Raw genomic sequence first — 19,219 nt, 5'->3', positions numbered from 1 at the left:
TTCTCTCCCTCTCTCTTTCTCTCTCCAAAATCAATAAAAACATATATATCTCTACATATAAATTCAAGACACATTGCCTTTAAAGGCTATGTGCCTAATGAAATGAAAATAAAAAATGCTTGACACTGTTCCTTTAAAAGTGTCCGTGAGCTGAGCTGTGTAACCCTATCGTGCTATGTGTGCGATCTAAGTCCTGCTTCCAAGCGAGGGGCCACCCAGACGGAGCAGGGACTGATTCGGGGATGGGCCTGTGACCAAGGTGAGCCCAGGAGCACCAGCCCTGGGACTTTTGCTGGAACCGCTGAGGAAAGATGCCGTCCTACCACACAGGTCGTTGGGCAGCTATAATGCCAGCTGCTACGGGTGTTTGGGCCACCACACGGGAGAACCCTCTTGAGAAACAGGCCAGCCCAGAGGAAAGCAAAGTTGTAAGACAAAGAGAGGCAGGTTCCTGGTGATATGTGAGCACCTGGATCCAGCCATGCCTGAAGCTGGGAAGACCTCTAAGCTTCTTGGTTATATAAATGATTTTCTCTGCTTAAGTAACTGAGTTTTTGACCCTAGCAATAGAAAGAAACTTGGCTAATGGGAGATAATCCTAGAAATGAAGCCATCTGCAAATTGTTGCGTTCTGGGACAATCTAAAGGCTGATTTCTCTCTACTCTATCCTGTACCTGGACCCTCACCAAGGACAGCGTTTGCCTGGCAAGTGTTACCAGCTACAGCAGCTGCCGGAGCTTCGAGGATTCCTGGCTCTGCAGAAGGTGTGAGACTTGCCCAATGGGCAGGTTCCTTGATCTACTTAGAGTCCCCACCTCTGCCAGAAGCTTCTCCAGGGTGACGATACCTCTCTGTGCCGTCACCTGACACTCTGCCATGCCTGAGGCAGACACCCCACAGATGACGGCGGGCATGATGGGCGAAGGGGAGGGGCTGAGAGCCACACTGTGCTGGCCACCCGCACTGGACCCACTGGGCAGGAGCAGCCACCGCCCTGGGCCAGTTCAGACAGGGCAGCACCTGACCCAGGGAACCACACTGGAGACCCCGGCACAGGCCCCAAGTGCGGGGTCCCAACTGCGCTCCCAGGGCTGCCTGGCAGACGATGTGGCGCCAACCCCAGCTCTCCCACAGCCCCCGCTGCCCCTCATAAGCACCGGCATCCTCTGAGTCCTCCCTGCACTGAGCCCGAGGGAGCCAAGCGGACTGACGATAAGATGCCGCACCACCTGCCAGCACGGAGGGGCAGGGGCCGAGGAAGCCAGGGAAGGGCTCCAACCCGTGGGGGGGCGCAGGCTGGGGGGCAGCTGAGCGCCACTGAGGTGGAGGGCGTTTGCTGAGCAGGAGCCTGGACACAGCGTGGTGAGCCCAGGCGAGGGCCCTGGAGCCCCAGGCTTGAGTCTGAATCTCAGCCTTGTCAGTGTAACTTTGTCTCTGAGTTATTTCTATGTCGTATAACCACACACTCCCTGTCACTGTAAAACGGAAATATTACAGCAATCCCCAGGCTTGCAGTGAGGACTGAATGAGACGGCGTGAATGACCACGGAGTGGCCAGGACCCAGCAGATCACCAAGGAGCACAGACCTCGGGACGCGACCCTGGCTGCCGCTCTAGACACACTGTTCTCAGCCCCCGGGGTGTGTTATCAACATTTGCACCAACAGTTAAAATCCTTAGATTTTTACATAAAGTCCGGTGTTGTGGGTTAAACTAGGTCCCCAGAAAACATATGTCAAAGTCCTAAGCCCCATACTTCAGAATGTGACCTTATTTGGATTCAGGGTCACTGAAGAAATAATTAGTTAAGTAACCATGAGGTCATCCTGGAGTAGGGTGGACACTGACACAATGTGACTACTGTCCTTATAAGATGGCCACGGGAAGACACAGAGACACAGGGAGGGCGCCGTGTGACGACAGGTGCAGAGGTGGGAGTGACGCCATGCAGGACCAGAACAGCCAAATGTGGCCAGCAAGTCCCCAGAAGCTGGAGGAGGCAGGAAGGGTTTCCTGCGGGTGTCAGAGGAGCATGGCCCTGCCAACACCCTGACGCTAGGCTTCCGGCCTCCAGGACCGGGAGGGAAGACTGTCCCGTTGTCTGAGCCCCAGCCCGTGGGGCTTCGATGCGGAAGCCCCAGGAAACACACACGGGGATTCGGCTTCTCTCCAGAAACTGCCACCTGCTCACTTCCTTGTAGCAGCTGGTATCGGGGCCCAGGCTGCCTCAGTCCCCACCACTCCCTACTGCCACCCTGACACTGAAGCCACATCTCAGCAGCCATTCAGCATCACCTCTGCACTGCTGTCTTCCTTAGAGAAGAGAAATATTTCTCTGTAACCATTTCTGTATCAGAAGATGAGCCAGGAGAGCAGGCCCAGCTTTGGGGGAGGTGAAAAATATGTTTACGGTTTAAATGCAAACTGAGTCTTCCCTTTACACCTGCCCCAGTTTGCTCGCTCACGTTCCAGCTTGGTCCTGGAATCTCCATTTTCCAAGCCCAGCTCTGCTCTCAGCCACAATACTCAGACGCTATCTCCATAAATCTACACTTTCCAAAAAGCCCACCACTCCTGACTTCTCAGAACGGGCTTTAAGATGTTATAAACCAAGCCCAAGTGTCCTTTCAATCCTTCCAAAGGTCTGACTACTTATGCTTTTAATTTTGGATGAGCAGCCCGAGGCCTAAACGCAGAATTCATCCATGAGTTTTCCGTGAATAAATTACGATACCCGGGTCCCGGCCATCAGTCATGTATCACTGAGTGACAGCGAGAACAGGTCTTCACCATCAAATATGCAGAGATGTGAGAGCCCCTCTCCCTGGACAACCCACCCACAGACCTGGGGCTGGCACCAGGCTGGGTGGCTGTGCCATTGCGGGCTCACCTTGGGCAGCTTCAGGCCTTTCCCACGATGTCTTTTGGGGCGCAAGAGACGTTCTCGCTCCTAGAAGGAAACACAGCTGTTGGCATTTTCAGCCAGCCTCATGCCACACCAGCCAACCTCACTGGCTCTCTGGGGTCATGACCTGCATCACTGTCCCGCCCACCTGTTAGCACCAGGCACAGGTTTGTCCAGGCCTGACACCCCCATGGGGGCTGCTTCTCAGAGCTGAGCTGTACAGCTGCACATTTACTCCACTCCGTAACTGGGCTTGACTGTCCCCCAAGATGCCCTGATCCAGCCAGTCCCGTCAGAATCCCGCCATCTGCTTTGGGGGTGGGTGCTGAGCACTGGGCAGTGCCAACAGGCCGTCCACTGGCAGGATCTCAGCACAGCTGGAAAGCCTGCAGCTTAGAGCTTGGGCAGAGCTGGGGCCAATCCCCAGAGGCTTCCTCCTGCGAGGTGACACACTGTATTTTGGTCAAGCCATTTCTAGAATTTTGATCACTGGCCTTTCTACTCTTTGAAGACCCATGAATGAAGCCGTCAGGGTCCCTCCTGGGCCAGTATAACACACTCTGCTTCTAAGCTCCAACTAAAGCTCACTGCAGAGACCCCTCATTACTGGTGCCTGAGCTCCCTCCACAGAGGGCCACAGAATTCTCTGGATCCAACACTCCACCTACTGAAGGTGTCCTCACCCCCCCACTTCATCTTACACACACACATGCACACACACACGTATACAGAGACACACACACACGCAGTCTTAGCGAGCCCTTCAAATTCTGGTCTGATTATAAGGTTCGGGTTTTCAAGCTCATGATCTGTAGCAACGAAGCTAAAAAGAAAAAATAAACCAGACTTCCCAGGGCCGGCGCAGGCCCACTCTATACAGGCCAAAGGACTCATTCTTAAAACTGATGCTGCTTCTTAGGGCAACAACCAGAAGATGTGGGAAAAAGAGTAACCATGGAAACCACTCCCAGGCCCAGGGATGCCATTTAGCCACGTGGAGGCTGCTCTCGGGCAGAATGAAGCAGGAAGGTGCCGGGGCCGGGATGAGCTGGGTGAGACCAGCCCCGAAGGCCGATGCTGGGCTGACACCGTGTCACTCAGCGTCACACTGAGGGTCGTCACTGGGCACAGACGTACCAGGGAGAGGTCGTCAATGACGTGCTGCTGCTCCAGCACCTGCAGCCGCAGGAACTCAATCTCCTGCTCGTCCCTCGTCAGGCTGAGGTCGTTCAAGGACGTGTGTCGCTTCAGAGAGGCCTGTGCGGACAGCTTTTCCTTCTGCAGCCAGAGGGAGAGAGCACCACAGGGCTGCTCAGCCCAAGGCGTTAGGACCCACTGGGTGCATCCAGGCACGGAGTGTGGGCTCTGGGAAATGGGATGGGAGGATGGATGGAGGGGTGATGGCCACCTGGTCCCCAAGCTGAGGGAGCGCATGGCTGCACAAAAACCGAGCCCCAGGCAAGGCTGCGGGTGCCCACTGCCAGGAGAGGGCCAGGCGGGCACTGGGGTGGGGCAGGTGTTCAAATCCAGCCTTGAACCCTGGACAAGGCAGCCGGGAGAGCACACCACACACGTCAGACACTCGTGCCTGGACCTGCGAGGGTCCAGGGAGAAGGGCATTCACCTCTGAGCCTCAGTCTCCTCAGCTGTAAAATGGGGGTGACTGACACTACTTTGGACAACGAGCCCCCCAAGTCCTCCGAGCCTCAGCGTATTCCCTAAACCAGGCTGGCGGGCCAAAATCATTTGGTCTGGCCCTGCCAAGGCAACTGCAGACAGGACTCAATAAATTCAATAAATCTAGGAGCTTTCTCCACAGCTAATTTTTAAGTTGATAATTTTGTATGTCCCGCGAATGGTGTTATAAATACCCAGTGGCCCTTGGCAGAACCAAGGTCCCCACCCCTGCTCTAAATCCTCGCCGCCGAGACCCCGCCCAGCCACAGAGACCAGGCACCGATGCTGGAATAAATGCCCGTCCCTACGGGAGCAGTCAGAGTGGAAGTCGCGACCACTTTCACGCTGAGCCCCCCCAGTGGGCCGCATTCCCTGCGAGGCCCCCTGCTGTTGTTCCATCCCCTCCACAACCCCGTAGCACTGACATTTTCATTCCCATTTTACGGATGAAGAAACTGAGGGGCAGAGAGAATGAGGCGCATCTGGAGGCATGGGGCTGGGAGGTCGCGGGGCTGCCTGGTGCTCGCCCCCAGCCCGACGCCCCAGCACCGTGACTCCCGACCCGAGGCCCCGGGAGGCTGAGCGAGGCCTGTGGCCGGCAGGGTGGCCGAGCGCCCACCAGCTCCACGTTGTCCCTCGTGAGCGCCTTGATCTTCTCCTCCATCCGCTGGATGCTCTGCAGCAGGTCCTCGTTCTTCTTGTGCATCCGCTTGCTCTTCTCCACGAGCGGCTTCAGCTGGACCTCGGTCTCCCGGGAGCGCTTCAGCTGCGGCCAGAAAGGGACAGAGGCCAGCGGCCTTGAGACATAACGAACGGCCGACCTCACGCCGCCGCGGAGGCAGCGGGGATCCAGCTGGGCCTTCCCCCCTTGGGACACGCTTCCTGAGCACCCACAGGGCCCGCAGACACGTGGCTCCCACACCCCGTGCCCCACCTGCACCCGAGGGCCTGGGCAAGGCGAGAGGAGGAGCCCCACCCAGGGTGGGGGCACAGATCCGCCCCCGGGCTCCCTGCTGGCCAGCGGCCTGCGCTGTGTCCACTCATCTACATTTCTAGAGGTCATGGCTCACGTCCAGAAAGGTCAATCCAGCTCCCTAGTTCTTCCCCCAGTATAGACCTAAGAAAGCTCAACACTCTTCAGACAATAGACAAGCCCTGGGCCCCCCCCGTGCCAGGCTCAGTGCTGGGGGTGCGGAGATAACGCAGCCTCCAGCCCTGGCGGCTCCCCAAGTCCTCTGAGCACAGTCCCTGCTGGTGAGGGTCCTTCCAGTCTCACTCGTCTGACCAGCACCGGGGGGCCCTCCACGCCCAGGCCCTGTGCTGGGGCCCGGGTCAGAGATGACAGGCAGGGCTGCCCAGCCAGCAGACGGCGAAGACGGCAAAGACACGGGAGACAAGCGGGTGGACGTTCCAGGCGGGCACCGCACGTCCAGGGGTTCAGATCCGCCAAGAGCACGGCTCGTCCATGCGGCTTTGCTCAGCGCCGTGGGAACACAGCATGTGGGGTGGGTGGGAGGGGGCTGCGGGGGCCTGACTGAGCGAGCCCGGGAGCCATCCTTTGGTCTCCATCGAGCCCGAGCAGGAGCGCCCTGTAGTCAGGTCTGCCTCCTCGGACAATCGGTCACTCTAACTGCTGGGTGGAGGCCAGCCGAGTGAGACAGACGTGAGAAACAGCAGCAATGGGGGATGCGGAGCCACTCCTTTCCTACTGAGCGGCGTCCTTGCTGACACGTTCATTTTCCAGCTACATGACACTGGCCGAGGTCTCAGCCTGTTTCCTCGCCCATAAAATGGGAAACTCGCCATGTGTCCAAAACAGTGGGAAGCCCTTCCAGGCCTCCTCCCTCATTCCACCCTGACCACAAACCTAGGAGGGGCCCCATCCCTGGCCCCATGTCACAGACAAAGAACCTAACCCCAAAGGGGTGGGCGACGTGCTCAAGGTCACACAGAAAATACCAGGACCAAGAACTGTACACAGGGGCTGACTTCAGACGCCTGCTTTTAGTCACCAGGCCGTGACAGTTAAGACACAACGCTCCTCTGGTGGCCCTTAAAACATAAAATGTAGTTTCGACCCACACGTCCTACTTCCAGAGACCTACCCCACAGGATTAAGGTACCAGTGAGAGAGAGAAATGTTTCTGCCACGTGGCACTGTTTATAACAGCAAAGACACCTGAAGCAGCCTGAATCTACACTGGCAGAGGAGCGGCCGGGTAAGCCGTGGGGTGTCCACACAGTGGGGTGCGATGCAGCCACCGAAGAGACCCAGGCGGCTCTTCCCGCATCAACAGCGATGCTGCAACTGCCGATCAAGTGACATAAGCAAGATGCAGAACAAAACAGGGACGAGGGGAATCCCGTTTTCTAATCACAAACTAAACAAAAACTCTCTTGGTGGCGTTGATATGTTCGCATGAGCATTAAAAAATACGGGAGCCCGGCCGGTGTGGCTCAGTGGTTGAGCATCGACCCACAAACCTGGAGGTCACAGTTCGATTCCCATGGGTTTCGGGCTCAATCCCCAGTAGGGGGTGTCCAGGAGGCAGCCGATCAATGACTCATGATTGATGTTTCTATCTCTCTCTCCCTCTCTCTGAAATAAAAAATATATATATGTTTTTAAAAAACATAGAAGAACCTCCTCAAACCACAGACAAGCCCTGGGCCCCTCATGATGAGGGGTGACCTCAGGGTGTTAAGATGGAGACACTGGCAGGCTGATCAATGTTTACTTTAAACACTTCAGTGTCGTCTGCCGCGTTTCAAGCCACCTGTGTTTGTCTCTGACCCTCGTAAGTGAACAGTCACGCGGCTCATGGGGAAGCTTCTGTCCACGAACGCTTAAGCGAAGACGTAACATGAGACAGACGGTCTCGCTGGAGCTATACGAAAACACGCCTTTAAAACTACCAGGAGGAAATGAATTTATTCTGCTCCTTTGTACTTAACAACACATTTCATCGCCCATATTTTTCAAATATTATAGATACACTTATTTTCATAATAAAATTTAGAATAATCAGAAATATAATGAGGCATATGTCAAGAAATTTGTGTGTTGACTACACTACAGAAAGATTGGGTTAGCTGTTTATTTAGCTGATGTAAAGGTAGTTAAGAAATTGCTATTTTGCCCGGCCGGGCGTGGCTCAGTGGTTGAGCATCGACCTGGGATCCAGGCGATCGGGGTTCGACTCCCAGTCAGGGCACATGCCCGGGTTGTGGGCTCGATCAATGACTCTCTCATCATTGATGTTTCTATCTCTCTCTCCCTCTCCTTTCCTCTCTCTGAAATCAATAAAGATATATTTAAAAAATTAAAAAAAAAAAAATTGTTATTTTTACTAGAGATTATTCTTTAACCAGAAATCGATGTTCATTATTTTAAAAATTGGAAATCGGTCAGCTCTGATATAAAAGAAAATAGATAAGCAAAACATAAAAATTATCCTTAACTGTACCACCGAAAACAATTTCCCGTACCCAGGGTGACAATGTATTTTTGTTCTAGAAATTGCTCTCATCATTGTGACCCGACTTCCCGGCAATTAAACGAGATGGGCACGGTCACTCTTACTGACTGCGCACGACCACCTGTGTAGCCGTCCCCGGGTCACTGCCCCGCGAGCGCCGAGAGGGAGGCGTGCGCTCCGTCTCCAGCTGCGCTCTGGGGGGCACCCGGAGAGCACCCGGCCCACCCCACTGACCCGCTCCCGCGCCAAGGACGAGCTTCTGCAGGAGCACAGGGCGGCCAGGCTGCCCGGGAGCACGCGCTGGGTGCTCAATCAGAAAAACGAGGGCGCTCAGGAGCCCGGGGCTCTGCCCTGACTGCCTGTCGGACGCCCGGCTGCGCGGCCCAGGCGGCCCTCGTCCCCCCCAGGGCACCACGCGTCCCCGGTCGGTTACCAGCTCGTTCCTCTCGTCGGCCAGCAGCGTGTTTCTGTCTTCCAGCTTCCGGATCACCGAGTTCAGCTCAGCAATTTTCAGCTGAAACCGCCTCACGTCTCGCTCGTCCATGTGTTGATCCTAAAAGAATCGAGACACGCGTGTGCGCTGAACAGGGAGTGGCTCCGAGCTCCGGGCCCCCCCTTCCTAGAGGGGTGGCCGCCCTGCCCGGGGACCTAGCTCCCCGTTAGCGCCAGGCCACGCTGGGCTCCCAGGAGCCCACAACGCGGACGAGCCCTCAACCCTGCCAGCTACTTGCAGAAAGACTTCACGTCGAAGGTAACGACACTTCAGGCCCACCCGCGGCTCCCAGGCATCGAACGTGGTCTCTGGGGACCTTCGAGCTCGAGCCCCTGCCCACGGGGTGTCTCTCAGGAACACCCGTGCGGACGAGCCAGCACCCTCGGCAGGGCGGGCTGTGTCCACCTAGCTTGCGGTGCCTGCGTGTAACACGCGTGAGACGCGGGGATGTGCAGTGAGAGGAGAGGATGCACGAACGCCCGAGCGCTGCTTCCGCCTGCTCCGCGCCCGCTAAGTACCACGCTGCTGCCCCAAATGCCCGTCTGCTGGCCGGGCGCCCCTCAGCGTGCCCTGTCTCGACCGGGTCCCTCTCTGTGCGCCTAGCGCACACCCTGCGCCGACACCTTCATTTCCCTCAGCCGGAGGCGGGGGAGACCCCCGGGAGCAGAAGCCGCCGGCTGTCGCCTCGACAATCCCCAGCGCCCAGCACACGGGGACGCCGGGAAACTGGAGGAGGGGCCGAGAGGGCAGGGAGATGGGCAGGTGCGGGGGGGGGGGGCAGGCACGCTGGCTGGGACAGTGACCAGGGGAACCACGGGCGGGGGGTCGGCCTGCGCCCTCACCTGGGCACCCATGAGCTCCGCCAAGTCGCCGGTGCCCGGCGGGAGCTCCCTCTTTGGGCTGCTGTGGTACCGCTCGGCCTCCTTGACCTGGACCAGCTGCTCGTCCAGAGCCTCCTTCTGCAGCAGCAGCTTCTGGGTCTGACCGGCCTGCACGCCGAGCTCCTTCTCCAGGGCCAGGATCACGCGGTCCTTCCCTTTGATCTCGTCCATCTGGCGGAGAGAGAGGCTCAGCCATCAGCCGTGGGGGCTCGTGGGTGGGGAAACCTCCCCTCGCTGGCCCGAGGCCGCGGGGAAGGCGACGGGGCTCCGCGGACCCAGGTCGGCTGAACTCAGCAAGCTCGGGACCGAGACACACAGACACACAGACACACACACACACACACGGCAGCCCCCGCCCAGCCCTGCTCCCCATGCTCAGAGGAGCAGAGAGCGATGGGTTCAAGGACCTACAGAGTCAGCCAGACACTCACCTTTGACGTTTCCCGAGGCCCATGCCCCACTCACCTTAATGAAATAAACCCTGGCCCTCGGCGCCTCCGGCCTCCAAAGCTGACTTTCCACGGAGGGGGCTGCTCCCCTCGCCTCCCACTCACACCCTCCACCCGCCACCAAAATAGCTCCTGCTAAGGTCTCCGAGCCCACTGGACACTTTCTGTCCTCTCGCCCTTCTCAGCGGGACAGTGCCACCGGCCCCCTGCTCCGTGACCCTCTCGCGCCCTGCGATGGCTCCTCAGTTCCCGTCTCCTTCGCAGACTCGCTGCCCTGGCCACCATCAGAGTCTGCGGTTTCCCAGGCTCGGCCCTCTTCCCGGCCTGCACCCCTTCCCCCGGCAGCCAGGCCCTCGCCCGCGACAGGAAGCCCCTCACGTGCAGTTGACATCACCATATCCCCCACCCTGACTCCCCTGAGCCACACAGTCACAGAGGCAACTGGTTGCCTGGTGTTCCCAAGGACCTCGCCACGTCCGCCTGTGAACCCCGCTGTAAGCCCCAGGCCGCCCGCCCAGCCTCGCCCAGCATCCCCCGAGGAAACCAGGGGCAAAGGGGCTCAGCCCCAGGGCCATACACTTCAGCCAGCTCTGGGCACAAAGCCAACAGCTGGGACCCTGCCCCAGTGAGGGCGCTGTGCCAGGTATTGTCTCCCCTGGCCCCCAATCCAGGTCCTTCCCAGAACCTGAGAGTGTGACCCATTCAGAAATAGGGTTGTTGCAAATATGAGTTAAGATGTGGCCACACTGGATAGGGTGGGCCCTGGTGACTGGTGTCCTTGTAAAGCACAAGGGACACAGGGACACACAGGCACAGACAGACACAGGGAGAAGCCATGTGAGGATAGAGGCAGAGACCGGAGCGATGGGGCCACAACCCAGGGGCGTCAAGGATGGCCAGTCACCACCAGAAGCCGGGAGAGGCAGGAAGGACCCTCCCCGGGGGCCTTCAGAGGGGCCCAGCCCTGCCGACCGACACCCTGACTCTGGACTCCTGGCCTCCAGAACTGGGAGGGAATCCGTTTCCGTTATTTTATGCCACTGAGCTCACGGCCATTTACTAAGGCAGCCCCAGCAAACCAATACAAGTGCCTCTCAGCACACTCAGTGTGGGAAATTCGAGTGGCCTGTTACCTGAAACTCTGACTTCCAGCCACACGCCGTGGACTCAGGCACAGACCTCCATGGCATGGGACCCTGGTTAAGCCTCCGGCCTGCGCTAGCCGCCCACGGAAGCTGCTCGGATCCCCACCCCTCCTGCTGCGGACTCCTGGGCAGGATGGGCTCTCTCTGACTTAGCCACAGCCTCTGTGACATGGAGACACTGAGAACACTCTAGAACCGACTGTCTGTCTGTCCAGCTGTGGGGAGGTTTATCAGCCACGGAAAGAATTCAGCGCAGAGCCTGGCGTATTACGATGCGATCAATGTTGGCTGCCAGGATTACTCTATTTTAGCTCCTGGCTGACAGAACCCATCCTATTTAACCAACAGGCCATTAGAAAGTGATACAGTGCAACTGGGATTATAGGAGGGAAATGGTCCCCCCAAAATCCAGACGGGGAGCTTTTCAAAAAAAGTCTACTGTTCCGACAAGGTCTCCGAGTTGCCTTCCTTTGGAAGAGAAACGGATGCCCTGCTTCCCTCCACATCCCCAGCCTCCCCCAGGATAATCTCCTGGGCCCAGCCAAGGGTGTACCAAGTGCAGTTTCTCCTTCAGCAGCCAGTGGCAGAATATGCCCGCTGCGCCCCCTGGTGACCATCCCCCCGCAGCGCCCGCTTTGACCAACTCTGCGGGGCCAGCGGCACCTTCCCCGCCACAGGGAAGAATCCTTAACCACGCGGAAGCCACGGCTGCCACTGCAGATGCCAACCAGGGGCAATAAGAACTACGTGAAAGGAGATCATTATTTTAAATACTCAGATGTGCTCTCACTAATTCAACAAATACTGAGCTGGGAAACATCTGAGCAAAACAGTTCAGGGCCCTTGGCCCCGGAGTTTCCATTCCAGAGGGGGAGGGAGCCAAAAACATGACAGAAAAGTCAACACCACAGTGGATCAGAGAGTGACTGGTGCTAGGAGGAAGAATAAAGCAGGTGCCAGCTGGGTGGTGTTGCAAGATAGCAGGTGGGGTTCTAGTCTGTCCCCCTCGGCATCCAGGCCACACTTCTTGCTTTGCACTGGAGCCCAGGAGCACAGCCCCCACCACTGCACTGCGCCAGCTCCTCCCACAAAAAGCATCGCAAGCACGTCGTCTCCAGAACCCCAGACTCTCCCCCTAGAGAAGTCCCGATCCCCACTTCTAGTCAGTTAGCAGAGGGCTCACACCCCATCACATGGGAAAGGTTCCTAGGAGACAGTTCCCACTAGTGGAGGGGGCGTCCCAGGAATCGATGGAGCCAACATTTTCTAGGTTGTCACATTTCCCCAGCCAGAGCCCGGCAGTGCCAGGCTTGCCAAGCTCTCGCAGCTAACAGCGGGCACTCTCACTATTTGTTGACTTTGTGTCTGGCCCCCAGGCTGGGCTCTTAGAGATCCTGCCTTCAGGACCCCGATGAAGAGAAAGTCTCTGACACTGAGCTTCCCCAAATCACATCCCCAGAGCGTGCGGACGTGCCCCAGTTGCCCGGCTGCATCCATTACCCTTCTCCCACACTCCCAGTCTCAGCAGGTGGTTTAGGAGAGGGGCAGGACTGAAACCCTCCCAAGTTCCCAGGGCAGGCTCTGATTGGCTCACACCACGGACTATCCCCATCCCCTGACCCAATCAGGCAGAGTCTACAGCCTGAAGAGGGAATTGCTAGGACCCTCCTGTTTCTCCTTAGGAGCTAAGAAAGAGCCTCTCTCACGGTCTCTGGACTGTTGCGTGAGGATGTGGGTGTGGCATGACAGCCCAGAGCATGGGGCAGAACAGAGCCCAGAAACCTGCATCCTGGGTTTCTGCCTGAACCACTGGAACTGCCTGAAGCTAACACTACCCCTTCTGTTATGAGGACCAACACTAACAGTTCCCAGGCTGGTGTGAGGTGGAATTTTTTTCACCAACCAAAAGATCCTGATGGACAGAGTTCCAGAAAGAATGTGAACCGGACGATGACTATCACATCTTAGATGCGAGTGTGAGCTCAGGACTACATTTGTACTAAAGAGACACGCTCTCTCTGTCTACAAAGACCCTCGAAGTAGACATCATTTACCCCCATTTACAGACAAGCTGGAGACACAAGAGGAGAAACTGCCACGCTGTAGTTAGACCATACAGACTATGATTCAAAGTCAGGTCAGCCCCCCCAGAGCGCTCACGATGCCCTGTCTGCCCACAGGCACAGCATCAGTCACTTCCCTGCTGTCACATCCACAGGAACACTCATCTCAGTGAAAACCTGGGCTTAGCGGGCTCCAAGCACACCCACCGATTTGTGGATAGTTTTGTGAGCTGCTCTTCACTGCAAAGTTTGGGGAATGAAAGGATGAAGCAGGGGCTGCCACCCCAACATCCACCCTCACTCTCCTCCTTGGGACCTGTAGCCCCTAAACAGTGTCCCTCAAATTTCACGTCCCCAGGAAAGTCAGGATGTGACCTCATTTGGAAATAGGGTCTTGGCAGATGTAATTAAGGTCATACCAGATGAGGGTGGGTCCTAGATCCACTGACCAGCATCCTTATAAGAAGAAGGCAAGACACAGATACAGGGAAGGAGCCAGCCATGGGGAGGCGGAGACTGAAGCCAGGGACCCTGCTGGTTCCCAGCCACCACCAGGAGCTGGGAGAGGCAGGAAGGATTCCTCCCCGCAGCCTTCAGAGGGAGCCCGGCCCTGCCCACACCTTGATTGTGGACTTCCAGCCCTCACGTGGCTTTTTCCCGGGGTTGTGAGAATTAAGTGAACTAAAAAGTATCTGGCAGCCGCTTGTAGTTTCTGGAACAGGAGACATGTAAAATACGTCCCTCTATTACAGGAAACATTTATATTCAAGGTAAATACAGTGGGGAAAAACAAGCATTAGCATAAAAAGAGACTGAGCTTAATTGAAAATGTACCAAGAATCTGGGGTCTGTTTCCATTTCAGCACCGAACAGAAATGTCCCCAATTCAGGTCTTCTCAGTGTGTGTGGTTTTCCCCTGCCAGGGCCCACTTAGAACACAGTGAAAAGAACAAATGTCCATTTCTCCTGTCATCCCGCAGCTGAATGTCACTCCCCTGGCAGCCTGCTGCTCACGGCAACCTCTGTGAAGGCGGCTGCGGTTCACTTTCTCATCAGCTGGATGGGATTAGAAGTGCAGGAAGGCGTCCAGACTCCCCTCCCACAGTTAACACGCCTCTTAAGAAAAGGCCAGGAGAGAGGCAGCTACGGTCAACCTGGGCAGGAACACTGCGGCTGCTGGACTCATTCCTCAGACCAGTCAGGATTAGTTCTGGTTGCATGAAACAATGACTCCCGCAATACACGGGGGCTTAACATCTGGAAGTTATTTCTCTCTCACATACAAAGTCTGGAAAGGGCCACTGTGGGACTCCCAGAGTACTGAGGGCCACAGGGGCCTCCCAGCTTTACCCTCCAAAGAGGCTCTGGGATGTAGTCATGATCCTCATGGCCCCTCATGCCCACAAAGCACCAGCCATCACATCTTCATCCCAGGTGGGCAGTAGAAGATGAAGACAGTGAAGAAGGAAGGGCATGGGGTATTCACTTAAGAACTTTTCTTTTGGGAAATTCCATATGTCTCCCACCTCTTTGGCTAGAACTCACTCGGCCTCACCTGCTGCAGGGGGCTGGGAAATGCGGTCCTTCGGAGGGCTCACAGCTCCTGATCAAGTCGGTGTTGCACTTTGCTGGACTCTGAGGGCTGCCAGGCTCAGTGGCTTAAAACAAGTGACCAGGCCCAGCGGCCTAATACAACAGGCATTTATTCTTTCACAGATCATTGCTAAAAACACAATTTATCTCTGTGCATTTACTTTCTATCTGGAAACCTTATAAAAGTTGCAAATTCTAATGGTCTGCAGAGTCTCCTGGAGTCTCTACATCACAATCCCAGCATCTGCAGCTAAAGCCAGCTTTCCTTCCTGTCCATCCGATCTTTAAAACTTTATTTCTTCTTACCGTCCTGGGTATTTAAGGTCCTCATCGGTGCAGTAACTGCACAGAAGTGGTGGTAGCTGACATCGCGTCTTGTCCTTGAATTTAGGAGGAATAGTCACTATTTCATCAGTATGTCAGTAGTCAGTAGATTTTTGATAGAACCCTTTTTCAGATTAGGGAAATTCCGTTCTATTCCTAGTTGGCTGAGAGTTTATAGCATGAGGTTGAATTTTATTAAACGCTTTTTCTGCATCTAGTAAGATAATCATGTGGTTTTTCCTTATAGTCACTGATTTTAGAATATTAAACCAATCTTCATATTCCTAGAATAAACCCTACTTGGTCACGACTTACTAGCCTTTCTGTGGATTGCTGGGTTTGACTTAATAGCTTACTAATACCTTTATGTCTTTGTCCAGAAGAGATCACCTAAAGGTCTCCTTTTCTTAGACTATCATTCACTGGCCTGGGATTAGACTTACGCTGGCTTCCTAAACTGGGTTAAAATACATTCCCAATTTCTCAATTTTCCAGAAGGATTTGTGTAGAATCAGTTCAATTTCTTCCTTAAGTACTCAGAACAATTTACCTGGGAAGCCATCTGGGTCTAGGCTTTCCTTTGTGGGAAAATTATTCATTACAGATTTAATTTCTTTAATAGCTACAGGACTGCTCCAGTTTTCTATTTCTTATGGTGTCAGTTTTGGTAAGATGCCCTTGTTCAGAGAATATGCCCGTTTCATCCAAGTTTCAAGTTTACTGGCATCTGCTGTTCATAATGTACTCTCATTGTCTTTTTATGTCTACAGGAGCTGTGGTATTTCCCATTTTATATTCTTTATACTGGGGACTCAGCGTGTCTTTTCCTCTTCATCAGTATCGGTGCAGGTTTATCAATTTACCAGCTTTCGTTAACTTCTGAATGTGTTGGTTTTATTTACTGATGTGCCTCAGTGATCCCTGCTCTTTACCATCTCCCTTGATCTGCCTCGATGGAGTTTAATTTGCCCTTTCTCTTTCTTCTTGAGATGGAAGCTTAGTTATTTGATTTTTAGCACTTCTTTTTTGGCTAAAATAAAGTCTGCTCTAAGGACTGATTTAATTACAACCCACACACTTTGAAATGTGCTCTGTTTAGGTAAGCGGCACGTCCCCTTGGAAAGAACAGTATTCTGCAGCTGCTGGAATCCTGTCTTCTGTCAGTTTAGTTCAAGGTGCTTGTGTTGCTTAAATTGTGTGTCTTTATTGATTATTCCCTGTATGTTCTTTCACTCGATGAGACAGGTGTGCTTGTCTCCACTACATCTGTGGATGGGTCTACTGCTCCTTTTCGTTTTTTTGGTGTTTTTTTAAAAATGTTTTTATTGATTTCAGAGAGAGGAAAGGAGAGGGAAAGAGAGGTAGAAACATCAATGATGAGAGTCATTGATCGGCTGCCTCCTGCACGCCCCCTACTCGGGATCCAGCCTGCAACCTGGGCATGTGCCGTGACCGGGAATTGAACTGTGACCTCCTGGCTCATGGGCTGATGCTCAACCACTGAGCCATGCTGGCCAGGCTCCTTTTAGTTTTGATAATGTTTTTCTCTTATACATTTTGAAGTTTTGTTAAGTGCATTTCTATTGAGTTGATCTCTTTATTATTAAGAATCGTTCCAACTTGTGTTTCGTTTTACTTCTTGCCTTAAAGTCTTTGATATTAATACCACCAGGCCAGCGTTTTTTGTTCCTGTCCATGTAGCGTATCTTTTCCATCCCTTTAAGCTCAGTCTGTGTCCTCGTAATTAAGATGTATCTTGTAAACATCACTGTTGCGGTGGTTGTTGAGTCTAGTCTGAGAATCGTAGTTTCCTTGGGTTTTGAGTCTCCTGCACCACACAAGTTCAAAGTCTGGTACATGCCTTGAGGGGCAGCCGGGTAGTGTTTGTTGCAGGTCCTGCCCCTCTGAGGAGCTTTACTCTCAAGTACCATATGGCTGTGGGAGACATCACTCTGCCTTTCCACCCGGCTCACTGCCTCTCCATCACCCGAGGACTCACTGACTAGTCTACCATGCAAACGGGCCTAGTGTTGGGTGCTCCTCCAGTCTCCTGTCTTTATGACCAACCCTGAGAGATGCCAATAAGTCCTGCTCACCTCTCTAAGCTCCCATGAAATCTCACTGCTTGGCAAAGCCCCAGCCCCAGCCCCCACCCAGGATCAGCAGATTCCCCCACGGAAGAAAGTGGCTGGTCGGCTGGTCGCTGGCAGCCTATCTAGAAAGTGCTCTTGCCCTTCCCTTTAAAATTCTAGCTCTCTTAGACCCCACAGCTTCCCAGCCCCCCAATCTCTAAATATATGACTGTCTGCAATTTAGGTTTCTGTACTTACTGCAACAGGATGGATGGCCTGTCCCGACCTATCATCAAACCTTACCTAGAGCTGTAAGTCTGCTCCTGGTTTATTAATTAGGAATAAATAAACGCCGAGGACTCTGATCTACTATCACTGTCCTTTCTTACGACCTTGTCCGCTCTCTATTAACTTCATTTTACAGGTGACTCACTTGTACTTCGGAGCGGTTCCGTGATCTACCAAGGATCACACACCTAGTGAGAGGAGACCTGCCACCCAAAGCCTCCTCACCACCCCTAAGACAGCAGGGTCTCTGCTGGAAGGCCTGTGCCCAGACGGTGCCAGGAGCGCAGTGAGTCCCCACCACTCCGAGTTCACGGTAAGTGCACACGTGCGGGAAGGAAAGGTGCGTGCATGCAAGCGGGAAGGAAAGGCGCATGCATGCAAGCAGGAAGGAAAGGCGCGTGCATGCATGCAAGCGGGAAGGATAGGCCCGCGCGTGCAAGGGGGAAGGAGAGGCCCACATGTGCAAGCGGGAAGGAGAGACACGTGCACACAAGCGGGAAGGAGAGGCGCGTGCACGCAGGCGGGAAGGAGAGGCGCGTGCATGCAGGGGAAGGAGAGGCGCGCGCGTGTAAGCGGGAAGGAGAGGCGCGTGCACACAAGCGGGAAGGAGAGGCGCGTGCACACAAGCGGGAAGGAGAGGCGCGTGCATGCAGGCGGGAAGGAGAGGCGCGCGCGTGTAAGCGGGAAGGAGAGGCGCGTGCACACAAGCGGGAAGGAGAGGCGCGTGCATGCAGGCGGGAAGGAGAGGCGCGCGCGTGTAAGCGGGAAGGAGAGGCGCGTGCACACAAGCGGGAAGGAGAGGCGCACGCGTGTAAGCGGGAAGGAGAGGCGCGCGCGTGTAAGCGGGAAGGAGAGGCGCGTGCACACAAGCGGGAAGGAGAGGCGCACGCGTGTAAGCGGGAAGGAGAGGCGCGTGCACACAAGCGGGAAGGAGAGGCGCGTGCACACAAGCGGGAAGGAGAGGCGCGTGCATGCAGGCGGGAAGGAGAGGCGCGTGCATGCAGGCGGGAAGGAGAGGCGCGTGCATGCAGGCGGGAAGGAGAGGCGCGCGCGTGTAAGCGGGAAGGAGAGGCGTGTGTGTGTAAGCGGGAAGGAGAGGCGCGCGCGTGTAAGCGGGAAGGAGAGGCGCGTGCATGCAGGCGGGAAGGAGAGGCGCGCGCGTGTAAGCGGGAAGGAGAGGCGCGCGCATGCAGGCGGGGCGCGGCACGTACCAGCCTGCGGATGTCGCGCTCGCACTCGCGCTTGATGCGGTGCACCTCGTCCTGGTGCTCCTGGTAGGCTGCGCGCAGGTCGGCCGCCTTGGTCTTGTCGGCCTGCATGCAGTTGCTGAGCGCCTCCTCCGCCTGCTTGCGCGCCGCCTTCAGCTCCAGGATCTCCTGCTGCAGCCGCAGGCGCTCGCCGTCGAAGCTCTTGCGCGCCTCCTCGCGCGCCTCCGCCAGCAGCGCCGTCTTGACCTTGTCGGCGGCGCCGTCGCGCAGCACGTTGAGCGTGGCCTGCAGCCGCTGCAGCTCGCCCTCCTTGATCTTGGCCGTGCGCGCCGCCTCCTGCTCGTGCTGGCGGATGAGCACCTCGCGCAGCGCCTGCAGCTCCTTGGTCTTCTCCTCGTGCAGCTTGGCCCTGAGCGCCGAGATGTAGGCCGTGTGCCGCCGCTGCTCCTGCTCGCGCTCCAGCTTGGCCTCCTGCAGCCGCTCGCGCAGTTTGCCCACCTGCAGCGGAGAGAGTGGGCCAGGGTCAGGGTCAGGGTCTGGGTCTGGGTCAAGGTCAGGGCTGGCTCTCCCGCCATGCCCAGAGGATACCTCCCCACATACCTTTGTGCCTACCAGCCCGGAGACCGTCCTGGTCCCCACAC

The 19,219-nt window shown here is 55.7% G+C and overlaps 2 protein-coding genes across 3 annotated transcripts in view; one reads left to right on the top strand and one right to left on the bottom strand.

Moving 5' to 3' along the window:
- STK32B (serine/threonine kinase 32B) overlaps window positions 1-19,219 on the top strand; it is a 616,411-nt gene that overhangs the window by 422,939 nt on the left and 174,253 nt on the right. The gene's annotated exons all lie outside the window — the stretch shown is intronic.
- The window catches only part of LOC308557045 (janus kinase and microtubule-interacting protein 1), a 64,174-nt gene that overhangs the window by 10,333 nt on the left and 34,622 nt on the right, over window positions 1-19,219 (bottom strand). For both annotated transcript variants that reach the window (XM_081137005.1, XM_081137006.1), the window contains 6 exons: window positions 18,582-19,076; window positions 9,398-9,607; window positions 8,496-8,615; window positions 5,203-5,349; window positions 4,044-4,184; window positions 2,892-2,951 (listed from right to left, as the gene is read on the bottom strand). In XM_081137005.1, coding sequence (XP_080993131.1) covers window positions 2,892-2,951; window positions 4,044-4,184; window positions 5,203-5,349; window positions 8,496-8,615; window positions 9,398-9,607; window positions 18,582-19,076 — 1,173 coding nt within the window. The remainder of the gene's footprint in view (window positions 1-2,891; window positions 2,952-4,043; window positions 4,185-5,202; window positions 5,350-8,495; window positions 8,616-9,397; window positions 9,608-18,581; window positions 19,077-19,219) is intronic.

Source organism: Miniopterus schreibersii, assembly GCF_964146895.1.
Source record: "Miniopterus schreibersii genome assembly, chromosome: 1".
NCBI classification, from domain to species: domain Eukaryota; kingdom Metazoa; phylum Chordata; class Mammalia; order Chiroptera; family Miniopteridae; genus Miniopterus; species Miniopterus schreibersii.
The sequence above is the reverse complement of the archived record's forward strand: the minus strand, read 5'-3'. Positions and strand labels throughout refer to the sequence as shown.